This window comes from Schistocerca serialis, chromosome 7, assembly GCF_023864345.2.
Source record: "Schistocerca serialis cubense isolate TAMUIC-IGC-003099 chromosome 7, iqSchSeri2.2, whole genome shotgun sequence".
NCBI lineage: Eukaryota > Metazoa > Arthropoda > Insecta > Orthoptera > Acrididae > Schistocerca > Schistocerca serialis.
Window position 1 is genome coordinate 326,107,355 of NC_064644.1, and position 11,773 is coordinate 326,119,127.

General features: G+C 43.6%; 1 protein-coding gene across 1 annotated transcript in view; it reads right to left on the bottom strand.

The window, feature by feature from the left end:
• Window positions 1-10,670, bottom strand: part of LOC126413043 (CD82 antigen-like) — a 126,849-nt gene extending 116,179 nt beyond the window's left edge. Inside the window, exon 1 of the mRNA XM_050082939.1 lies at window positions 10,611-10,670. Within this exon, the coding sequence (XP_049938896.1) occupies window positions 10,611-10,670 (60 nt within the window). The remainder of the gene's footprint in view (window positions 1-10,610) is intronic.
• Window positions 10,671-11,773: the final 1,103 nt, after the last annotated feature.

Consider the following 11,773-nt stretch of genomic DNA (forward strand, 5'->3'; position numbering starts at 1 on the left):
ATGGATCCCCAAGCGAGCCGTTTGCGAGATAAGTGCGAATGTATGGTGACTAGCCACCACTGTCTTTAGTGTGAAGTATTGTTCCAGTTAGCACTAGTGTATCTGAACGTATACTTTTCAAAGTCCCCATCAACATGGGTTGTACAAAAATACGGAAACACCGCGAGAAATGCGTGCTTGAACATGAAAGCAGATGCTAGCGAAGCCTGCAGGTGTTGCTGTTGTATTTGACCGCAAACGTGTGTTTTTCTGTAGTTGTGAGTGCATTATGTCGGAGCTAAGTGAACTGGATTGTGGAAAAACTGTTAGTCCTCATACGGGAGGTGCCTCCTTAAGGTGGTCGAAGTGTTTGGACTTTCAAAAGGCACCGTATCGAAGAAATATACCACATACATGGAAAGCTGAGAAACACCATCCGCTAATCACAACGCGGACGAAATTGGGTGATGTACGACCATGGAAGAGGATACTGACGAAAAATTAGAACACGATAGCAGCAAAAGTCACCGCAGAATTGAATCCTGCACCCTGTCAGCACCAAAACAACACGAAGGGAGGTCCATGATCAGGGAACTGCAGGGTGAGCTGAAATTCCTTGAACACTCATCAGTGATTCAAACGTCCGTAACGGGACAACGTGGTAGCGAAGCTATGAAACTGCAAAATAAATAAATAAATAAATAAAAGGTTCAAATGGCTCTAAGCAATATGGGGCTTAACATCTGAGGTCATCAGTCCCCTGGACTTAGAATTACTTAAACCTGGAAGTGAAACGTGGACGATAAATAGTTCAGACAAGAAGAGAATAGAAGCTTTCGAAATGTCGTGCTACAGAAGAATGCTGAAGATTAGGTGGGTAGATCACATAACTAATGAGGAGGTATTGAATAGAATTGGAGAGAAGAGAAATTTGTGGCACAACTTGACCAGAAGAAGGGATCGGTTGGTAGGGCATATTCTGAGGCATCAAGGGATCACCAGTTTAGTGTTGGAGGGCAGCGTGGAGGGTAAAAACCGTAGAGGCAGACCAAGAGATGAATACACTAAACAGATTCAGAAGGATGTAGGTTGCAGTAGGTACTGGGAGATGAAGAAGCTTGCACAGTATAGAGTAGCATGGAGAGATGCATCAAACCAGACTCTGGACTGAAGACCAGAACAACAACAACAACAACAACAACAAACCTAACTAACCTAAGGACATCACACACATCCATCCCCGAGGCAGGATTAGAACCTGCGACTGTATCAGCAGTGTGGTTCCGGACTGAAGCGCCTAGAACCGCTCGGCTACAGCGGCCGGAATGAAACTGCACTATGGAGCAATGGAAGAATGTCATTTAGTTGGATGAGTCTTGTTGCACACTGTTTCCAAATTCTGGCCGAGTTTACGTCCCAGGCGAGAAACATGGCGAGGGTTCTATGATGATTTGGGCACTCATATCGTGGCATTCCATGACCTGCCAGGTCAGCCAACAGCGCTAAAGCGCTGCTTCCTGGACTCAGGTAGGCGCGCCCCGGCCCCAGATCTAATCCGCCCGGCGGATTATCGACGAGGGCTGGTGTGCCGTCAGCCTGGATGTGCCTTTTAGGCGGTTTTCTACATCCCCGAGGTGAATACCTGGCTGGTCACCATGTCCCGCCTCAGTTACACGACTCCCAGACATCTGAACAAGTTCGCACTATTTCATGGCTTACACTAGATGCAGACAGCTGGGTTACACTAATTCCATCCCAGGGTGTACGGGGTGGGGACAGGAAGGACACCCGGCCACCCTCTAACATTAACATCGCCGAATTCATAGTAACAGGGTCGATCCTGCGTTGAAGTGGGACAAAGGCACAAGGAAACGATGATCGTGGCATTCCATGCATCCAGCTCACTCCGCTCGTCCACAAGATCCAGAAGGCTGTAGGTACAGGCGCTCAGGTAGCTGCCGTGTTCTTTTAACTTCCGTTGGCACTCGATACAGTTCCACACTGCCGCCTAATGAATGAAATACGACCATGCGGAAGATCAGGCCAACTGCGTGATTGGATTGAAGAGTTTCTAGCAAAAAAAAAAAAAAAAATGCAGGATGTCATCCTGAACGGAGCGAAATCTTCAGATGTAAAAGTAACGTCGGTTATGCCCCATGGGAGAGTTATAGGATTAGATTAGATGATTCTCGTGGGTGTGGAACACTTCAGAAGCCGGCCGGGTGGCCGATCGGTTCTAGGCGCTACATCTGGAACCGCGCGACCACTACGGTCGCAGGTTCGAATCCTGCCTCGCGTATGGATGTGTGTGATGTCCTTAGGTTAGTTAGGTTTAAGTAGTTCTAAGCTCTAGGGGACTGATGACCTCATAATTTAAGTCCCATAGTGCTCAGAGCCATTTGAACCATTTGTGAACACGTCAGAAAATATAACATAAAAACATAAAACATTTGAATATAAAATTTACTGCCCTGATCATTTGTCAAGAGATCGTCGAAATAGGTGAACACAATGTGATAAACTGGAAAAGCTAATATTTACAGAATTAGCATGCTGTCAGAATGAAACATTGTTATGCACTATCAATAAATTTATCATACAAAATGTACTTAATCTTGACTGTTGTGACCAAGTACTGTTAAAACTGAAATCTGACAGACATTTTTACTTAAGCTGGTTTAACAGTTTCTGTTAAGATATTCATCTATAGCGTAGATGGAGTTGCGTATCAAAAAGTCTTTCAAACTCTGTTTAAACCGTGCTTTATCTGAAACCAAGTTTTTAATGGTTGCTGGCAATTTTTGAAAATGTGTGTTCCTGACTATTGGACCCCTTTTGGACCAAGGTAAGTGATTTTAGGTGTTTATGTAGATTGCTCTTATTTCTGGTACTGATACCATGTATTGAGCTCTTGCTTGGAAATAAAGGTATATTACTTGCAACAAATTTCATTAAGGAATAAATATACTGAGAAGCAGTGGTTAGAATACCAAGTTCCTTGAACAGGTTTCTACATGATGTTCTTGAATTTACGCCACAAATTATTCTTACCACATGCTTTTGCACCCTAAAAACTTTTGCTCGGTTTGATCAGTTACCCCAGAATACGATCCCACAGGACATAATAGAATCAAAGTAAGCAAAGTATGCAAATTTTTTATATTAATATCTCCTACATCTGGCATCATTCTCACTGCAAATACAGACTTGTTTAGGTGCTTAACCAATTCTGTGGTATGACCTTCCCAACGGAATTTACTGTCGAGCTGTAATCCCAGAAATTTAACACTGTCAGCCTCTTCGATCTGCGTGTCTTCCTATGTTATACACATGCAGGAAGGATATCTCTTACAGTTTCTGAAGTGCATATAGTGGGTCTTCTCAAAGTTTAATGACAGTTAATTAGCTTTAAACCTTTTATTAATATCAGTGAGAATTTGATTAGCAGCTATTTCTAAGTCTGTACTTGACTTGCTACTTATTGTAATGTTTCTATCATCTGCAAACAAAACAAACTTAGCATCTGGCAATGTAACAGACGAGAGGTGATTAATGTACACAAGAAAAAGCAATGGACCCAAGATGGAACCTCGAGGAACACCACTTGTAATTAATAACCAATCAGATTTAGACTGGCTGCTTACTGCACAGATATTTTGCAACGACGCCCTTTGTTTCCTGTTAGATAGATAAGACTCAAACCGTTTTGCAGCATTGGCAGTGACACCATAATATTCTAATTTATTTAAAAGAATGTTGTGGTTCACATAGTCAAAAGCTTTTTACAGGTTACAGAAAGTACCAGTAGCCTCTAATTTAATATCTAATGAATTAAGTATATTCTCACTGCAAGTGTAAATAGCTTTCTCTGTATCAGAACCCTTAAGGAATCCAAATTGTGACTTGGACAATATATTATTTGCAGTCAGATGCTTAAGGAGACACTTGAATACAATATTTTTGAGACCATTACTTTTGGCAGTTTTTATAAATGACCTAGGACATAACGTTGGAAGTTCCATGAGGCTTCTCGCGAATGATGCTAGGAAACTGCAGCGATAGGTAGGAAGACCTGCGGAGGGTCAAGGCTTGGTGCAGGGAGTGGCAATTATCCCTCAACATAAACAAATGTAACGTATTGCGAACACATAGAAAGACATTTTATTCTATAATTACACAATTGCAGAACAAGCACCGGAAGCAGTTACTTCCATCAAATACCTAGGTGCATGTGTATGGAGCGATTTCACATGGAATGATGGCATAAAACTAATCGCGAGTAGAGCAGATAGCAGATGCCAGACTGAGATTCATTGACAGAATCCTCAGGAAATGTAGTCCATCGTCAAAGGAAGTAGTTTGCAAAACACTTGTTCGACCAATACTTGAATTTTGTTCATCAGTACGGGATCCGTACCAGATAGGAGTGATAGCGAGAACAGAGAAGATTTTTCAGCCTGCGCTCATCTTAAAATGATGATGATGATGATGGTGGTGGTGGTGGTGGTGATGAATGGGAATTCCGAGGGGCTCAGAGTGGCTGTTGAGTCGCAGTAGCCAATAGAAGAGTTTTTCGAATAATATGGATAGAATCGAGCCAAGAACGAACGATAACGTTGTCACAAGACATGACTTACGGAGGACAGTGAACTGAGATTATCGATAAAAGAAGGTGTAGGACACGCACAGGTGAAGGCAGAGTAGTGGGAAAAAGTACCCGGCCCAAGGTCCATCCAGAAAAAGAGCTGGGAATGAAGATGTTTGGTGGGATTCCCTTTACTGCCGTCCTCTGCAGCGACACTAGGACAGCATATCTTGAAAAGGAAGAATACATTCATTGTGTTGACACAGATATCAAGTATAGGGAGGTAAAACGTGGAGTGCAGAGCAGTCCCGTTTATACGGTTGAAAAAAAAAAAAATCTGATCTGGAGGTATAAGAAAGAACCCGTAACCCCTTCCGGAGACAAGTGCACGATTTCATCCAAATGCAAGAACACGTGGAATATCTCCAGTAACAAGTACGGGTTGGAATTTGAGCGCAATTAGATGGGGACACAATCAAAAAGCATTGAAAATATATTTGTATTAACTGCGACAATATTTCGTAGTAAAGTCAGTCGCGGATTGTAATCACACATTCCCAATTGCCTCACAGATCGATCCATATTTGCTGGAAAGTTTTTGTTTTTATGTGTCGTGTATATTCATCTGTGTCAGTCTTCGGTATTAATCATGATATGCTTCCCATTTCTCTCATTTCTTCAATTGTAATAGCAGTTGTGCGGTTTGCTTTTCCTTCTAGGCAGCAAAATGGAGATATGGTAGCAAATAAATAAATACTCTCTGTATGGCTCTGAGCACTATGGGACTTAACTTCTGAGGTGATCAGTCCCCTAGAACATAGAACTACTTAAACCTAACTAACCTAAGAACATCACACACACATCCATGCCCGAGGCAGGATTCGAACCTGCGACCGTAGTGGTCGCGCGGTTCCAGACTGTAGCGCCTAGATCTGCTCAGCCACTTCGGCCGGCATACTCTCTGTATACCGGTGTAAAGAACATGTGGATACGCTATCGCTCAAGGTGGTCAGAAACAGTCTGAAAAGCTTGTATGGTTGTTGCAGGATATGCTGTGCCGAGAAATAACTGTTAAGAAAAAATTCGATACGCTGCGCCGTTTCCGATTTAATTAGCACTGAAGTTAGCTAATTAGGCCGTTGTGCGCGAAAATTCAAGCAGCCTGACAGGTCGCGAAACGTGTACTTCCTTTGGTTTCCTCAAACCGAACAAACGCAGCTTCTGCTCATCTAGCCTACACTTATCTCTTCCGAAAAAGGTGATACCGGTAATGAGCATTTGAACAAGTGGTAACTCACGGACCCACAGATGTCTGTGCATTACCGCACTTTAGCGCGTGCAACTGCTTGAATTTGCGAGCGCTACGGCCTGCAAGAAGCTTTTCAGACTTTCTGACGACACTGTATGATATTTTGAATATATTCCACCTTCAATTGTCAGTTTCACTTTATTTGTTAGGCTACTGTACATTTTCAGCCTTATGCCTTTCTCAGGTCTCTGAACATTTGTAGACTACTTCCCAAAAATCAGCGATTGCACATTGTTGTCTATAGATGTCCAGGTACCCGAAAATGGCGTAAGGCCGAAATTGTGCTGCTGTATAACAAATGAAATAAAACTGACAGTCGCAGGTGGGATAAAGTCATTTAAATAGCATGTCGCAGCCGAGGGCAAAATTTCAACGTGATATTATACAGCAGTGTAAATACTGTATGGAAGTTAGTTTATTATGATATCGTATACAATAGAAATCAGCAGCATTCACCAATGGACTGTCCGGCATATTAATGTCGCAATTAAGGTCCTTCGATAACAAACTGAAGCTGTCATGACGAAGCTGTTTTTCGAAATGTACACTGACGAAATAAAACGCTACTGGAAAGTCAGCAGACAAACTTACTTTCACCGTCTCGGATTTGCCAAGAATAGCCACTATGGGTATCATGAAACATGTTCCGGATTTCCTGCAGACGCAGTTCTTTTGCGGTGCGGGTAACAGGCGCTTCGCAGTGTGCGAGTGAAATGGTTCGGCAACCGGAAACGTACTCCGAAGTGCGGAAGAACGACTAAATTGAACACTTATTCGTCGTCAAATTCTGTTGGTATACGGACCAAATGAAATGTCGCGTCCAACCGTAGTGAAATGTTCGCAACAATTTGATAGAGGTGGGTGATACTGATCTGGAAGGAAGATCGTCGAGATTAACCACAGGCGACAATGTCCACATTCGAGAAATCGATTCACAGCAGTCGCGGAGTGTCTACCCAGGACATCGATCAGCAGGTGTCCACTTCAATAGGCAGCGCTCATTGCGTCGTTCTACATCGACTGTAGTATTGCAAATTGTGTTCGCACTAGGTTCCGCAATTGCTGTCACGTGCACGCAAAGGTGCAAGGTTATGGCTTCTCTGGACTTCTTTGAGGGTTACTACATGGAAGCCAATGCTTTCCCAGGCCGCACCATTATGGGCGATAAGACATAGGTCCATCATTCCACGCTTGCACAAAGCGACTATGGAACGGAGACACCTTCTCGCCTCCGCAGAAGACATGCGAAGTTGCGCCATGAGCAGAGAAGGTCACGACCACTACGTTTTTAAACAGCGAAGGAGTTCCGTACACAGGGGACAACCATTAATGCCGATTCGTACTGTGAAACTCTGGCATCACTGCGCAACGTCATAGAGAACAAGGGGCGTGGAAAATTAAGCAAAAGTATTGTTCTCCTGCACTACATTGCAACAACCACACGGCGCACACCACATAAGCATTCCTTCAACGTTTTCGATGGTAGGTTAGGGAATCATCTTCCATACAGTCCACATCTTGCACATGCGACTTCCATCTTTTCGTCAAGCTGCAAGAGCCCCAGGAGGAAAGAGATTTTCCAACGATGAGGCTGTTTTTAAAAATTTGCGTCTAATCTGGACGGAGTAACTTTTGTGCAGTACGGAGAAGCACAAATATTAAACTGAGCGTGAAGTGTCTACCTCCGTTATTTAATTGAAGAGGAACAGCCATTGTGCTGACAAAACCAGTAACCGGAACGGCTGATTTGCAGTGGCTGTTTGTGTAAAACAACTGACGATCTGAAAACCAATATTTGACCGTTCTAGCAAAAGCGCTTCAGGTGAACACGGCAGCAAAAAAATTATTTCCGAAATTCGGTTTTCGTCTTCCGGAAGTTGTGTCTCGTGTAGACAGAAATGCTGAAGAAACTGAAATGCCAGACGCTTGAAGGAAGACGCAAACTGCCCCGAAGAAATTTGCTTGCAAAGTTTCAACAACCAGCTTTAAACAACGAATCTAGAAATACGCTACAACCCCCTAAGTATCGATGCCGTAGGATCGTGATTACAAGATTAGACTACTTACATCATTGCACAGAGGCCTTTAAACAACCGACCTTCCCGTGTTCTGTACGTGAATGGAGTGCAAAGAAGCCTTAAAAATGGTTCAAATGGCTCTGAGCACTATGGGACTTAACATATGAGGTCATAAGTCCCCTAGAACTTAGAAATACTTAAACCCAGCTAACCTAAGGACATCATACACATCCATGCCCGAGACAGGATTCGAACCTGCGACCGTAGCGGTCGCGCGGTTTCATACTGTATCGCAAAGAAGCCTTAATAACTGGTACAATTAGAAGTACCCACTGTCATGAATTTTGATTTGCAGAGTATGGATGTAGATTTAGACGTTAAATGAATTGTTTCACAAGGAAAGAAAAATCTGAAAAAAATGTGGTCGAATGTTTTGTGAAATGATACAGCTTAGAGACACATTTGATGCGCCTTTGAATGGTGCTCGAAATCGTGTATCGCAAATGAGGCACATCAAATATTTCTCAGGTTTATTTCATTTCCTACTTTTAGGCAAATCATTTCACAAAATATTTGACAGGAATTTTCCCATTCTTTGATCATAATACCGATCGGCTTTGTATTATTATTAAGATTATATAAATAAAGTAGAGAAGTTTCAGTTTACGCTGCAATTTGACATTTATTTTATGTCTTTAACGTGAAAGAAAGAATTGCACAATTTCTACACCAATGTAACTTCTTACGCACAAAATAGCTGGGGTTTGAAGAGGTGAATTTTTTGACATTTCATTTTTATAGCTAGCAGCAGCTGTTGGCGGCGTATTTCAGTTTCCTTCAAATCACTAATTATGTTTCTCTTAATTATCCTGATTACTTTCAAACAATTATTTAATTATTTATTTTTTTGCAAAACTAGATCTTGCGCTGGTCGATTTGATATCATATCCAAGTTGTCCATTTCCCACTGGCTGTGAACTTTCCGGACAAAAATTTTCCCTCAAATCATTTAAGTCTTTCTTAATTATGCTGATTACTACGAAGCAATTGAAGCAATTAAACCTTTATATTGCAGAACTAGACTTCACGTTGGTCATTTTGATACCCCATTTGCCCATGAGCCACTCTTCGTATGGCTATGAAAACTGGGTCAAATTTCTAGGGAGTCGTTTTCGCTGCGCTCAAAGATTTGACGAATAAGGGAGCTAGTAAAACACTAGAGAAAAAAATGGTTCAAATGGCTCTGAGCACTATGGGACTTAACTTCTGAGGTCATCAGTCCCCTAGAACTTAGAACTAATTAAACCTAACTAACCTAAGGACATCACACACATCCAAGACCGAGGCAGGATTCGAACCTGCAACCGTAGCGGTCTCGCGGTTCCAGACTGTAACGCCTGGAACCGGTCGGCCACTCCGGCCGGCAAACACTAGGAAACTATGTTATAAATCAACATATCATCTGGCGATGACTAAGTCGCAAACGGTAATGATTCGACTCGTTTAACGTGAGGATTTAACATACAGTAAAAACCAAATTTGATTCCATGTGGAACAGATGTACGCAGCTACCGTACGTCAGTTAAGGAAGGACAGGAACACAGCAATCAGTATAATCACATTTTTCTTATTACTCTTGCGTATACAGCTCTCAGCTATAAACAGCCACCTTCAGTGCATCTGAGTCAGTTATTTTCCAACAAATTCGCAGCAGTAGATGCCACCATATGTCTTTGCTGGGATATAGGAATAAGAAAACATGATAAGTCACTCAAATGCACTGAATATGGCTGTTTATAGTTGAAAGCTGGTTATGCAAGGATAATAGAAAAACCAGTGGGACTGAAACTCACCTACCCTTTCTTTATACAAAAAAAAGTAAGTTTTAGATGTTATTTGTTTTGTGTGGCTCTGTGATAAAGTGCCAGACTACAAGTCCAAAGGTCTCGTGTTCGATCCCCGATCAATCCTAGTATTTTGATCTCTCACTTTAACACTTCTTTCACTTCAAAAATCTTCATATGGGACTTAACTGCTAAGGTCATCAGTCCGTAAGCTTACACACTACTTAAACTAAATTATCCTAAGGACAAACACACACACCCATGCCCGAGGGAGGACTCGAACCACCGCCGGCTTTCACTTCTGGCAATGATTGTTGATGTGAAAAATGACGAGCTGCACCGTGGTTCGGAATCCACGCAGAACTGTAGACCCTCTACCCCCATTAATGGCTGGTTTAAGGTCGGACGAAGGTAACACCATGACTAATAAAGCATTATGGTTCCCAAACTATCTTCTGATTAATGGTTCAAATGGCTCTGAGCACTGGGACTTAACATCTGTGGTCATCAGTCCCCTAGAACTTAGAACTACTTAAACCTAACTAACATAAGTACATCACACACATCCATGCCCGAGGCAGGATTCGAACCTGCGACCGTAGCGGTCACGCGATTCCAGACTGAAGCGCCTAGAACCGCACGGGCACACCGGCCGGCTCTGATTAATGATTTTGCTTATAAGCTGTAGTATTACTCATTATAACATGTGATACCGGTCCTTTCCATTAGGTCAGGTACCGCCTAATAACGAACTCCGCTCGAAACCAGTCTCAGAAAGATAAATCAAAGCATTGCATATTCTATGGAAAAAAGAGAGTTAGTTCACTGGAAAGAAACGCGGTGTAAACAGCGTGTAGCACTTGCTAGTAGCTTACCACGAATACGCTGTTGGAGCAGAACAGCACTGCCTTCCCGATGCGGAGGTCGCTCGGCATCTCGGCGCGCGGACGCAGACTGCAAGCGCAGGCTGCGCTGCGCCGGGTTAGTCGGCTGGGCGTGACTTCTGTACAGGACACACACTCCAGTGCACAGTAGCCGCTTCCGACGTGGCGTGGCGTGGCGTAGCCTAGCGTGCCAGCACCACACCACACCAGACCACAGCGCAGCGCAGCGCCTCTTTCCCCGTGGCTATTGTCACGGATGACAGGCAACGGGCCGCACACCTCCTACTGTGGAGGCACGAATTTGTCAAAATAACATACTAAGAATGAGATTTTCACTCTGCAGCGGAGTGTGCGCTGATATGAAACTTCCTGGCAGATTAAAACTGTGTGCCCGACCGAGATTCGAACTCGGGGTCTTTGCCTTTCGCGGGCAAGTGCTCTACCATCTGAGCTACCGGAGCACGACTCACGCCCGTTCCTCAAAGCTTCACTTCTGCCAGTATCTCGTCTCCCACCTTCCAAACTTTACAGAAGCTCTACTGTAAACCATGCAGAACCAGCTCTCCTGAAAGAAAGGATATTGCGGCGACATGGCTTAGCCACAGCCTGGGGGATGTTTCCAGAATGACATTTTCATTCTGCAGAAGGAGTGCTACTTCTGCAACGTTCGCAGGAGAGCTTCTGTAAAGTTTGGAAGGTAGGAGACGAGGTACTGGCAGAAGTGAAGCTGTGAGGACCGGGCGTGAGTCGTGCTTCGGTAGCTCAGATGGTAGAGCACTTGCCCGCGAAAGGCAAAGGTCCCGAGTTCGAGTCTCGGTCGGGTACACAGTTTTAATCTGCCAGGAAGTAACATACTAAGAGTTATGACGAGAAGTGGGGATTGGTAGGGGAGTTTTATGGCACTCCCTTCGGCTTGAGAAGTCCCTAATGTAACGTCCAATGCCGAGACCCAGCAGCGCCAGTATGTGCGAAATTACGTCACCTTCGGACCAAATAGACCATGATCTGCTTTATGCTGCCCTAGCATCGTTATTCCCAATCCAAACTGTCATCTATGTGCCCTTTTGCACAACAGAGACACACAACACTCTGCATATAGTAGGTTCACAACATCAGCAGGAAGAACGCCAAGATCGCCGCTAGATAACCGCCCG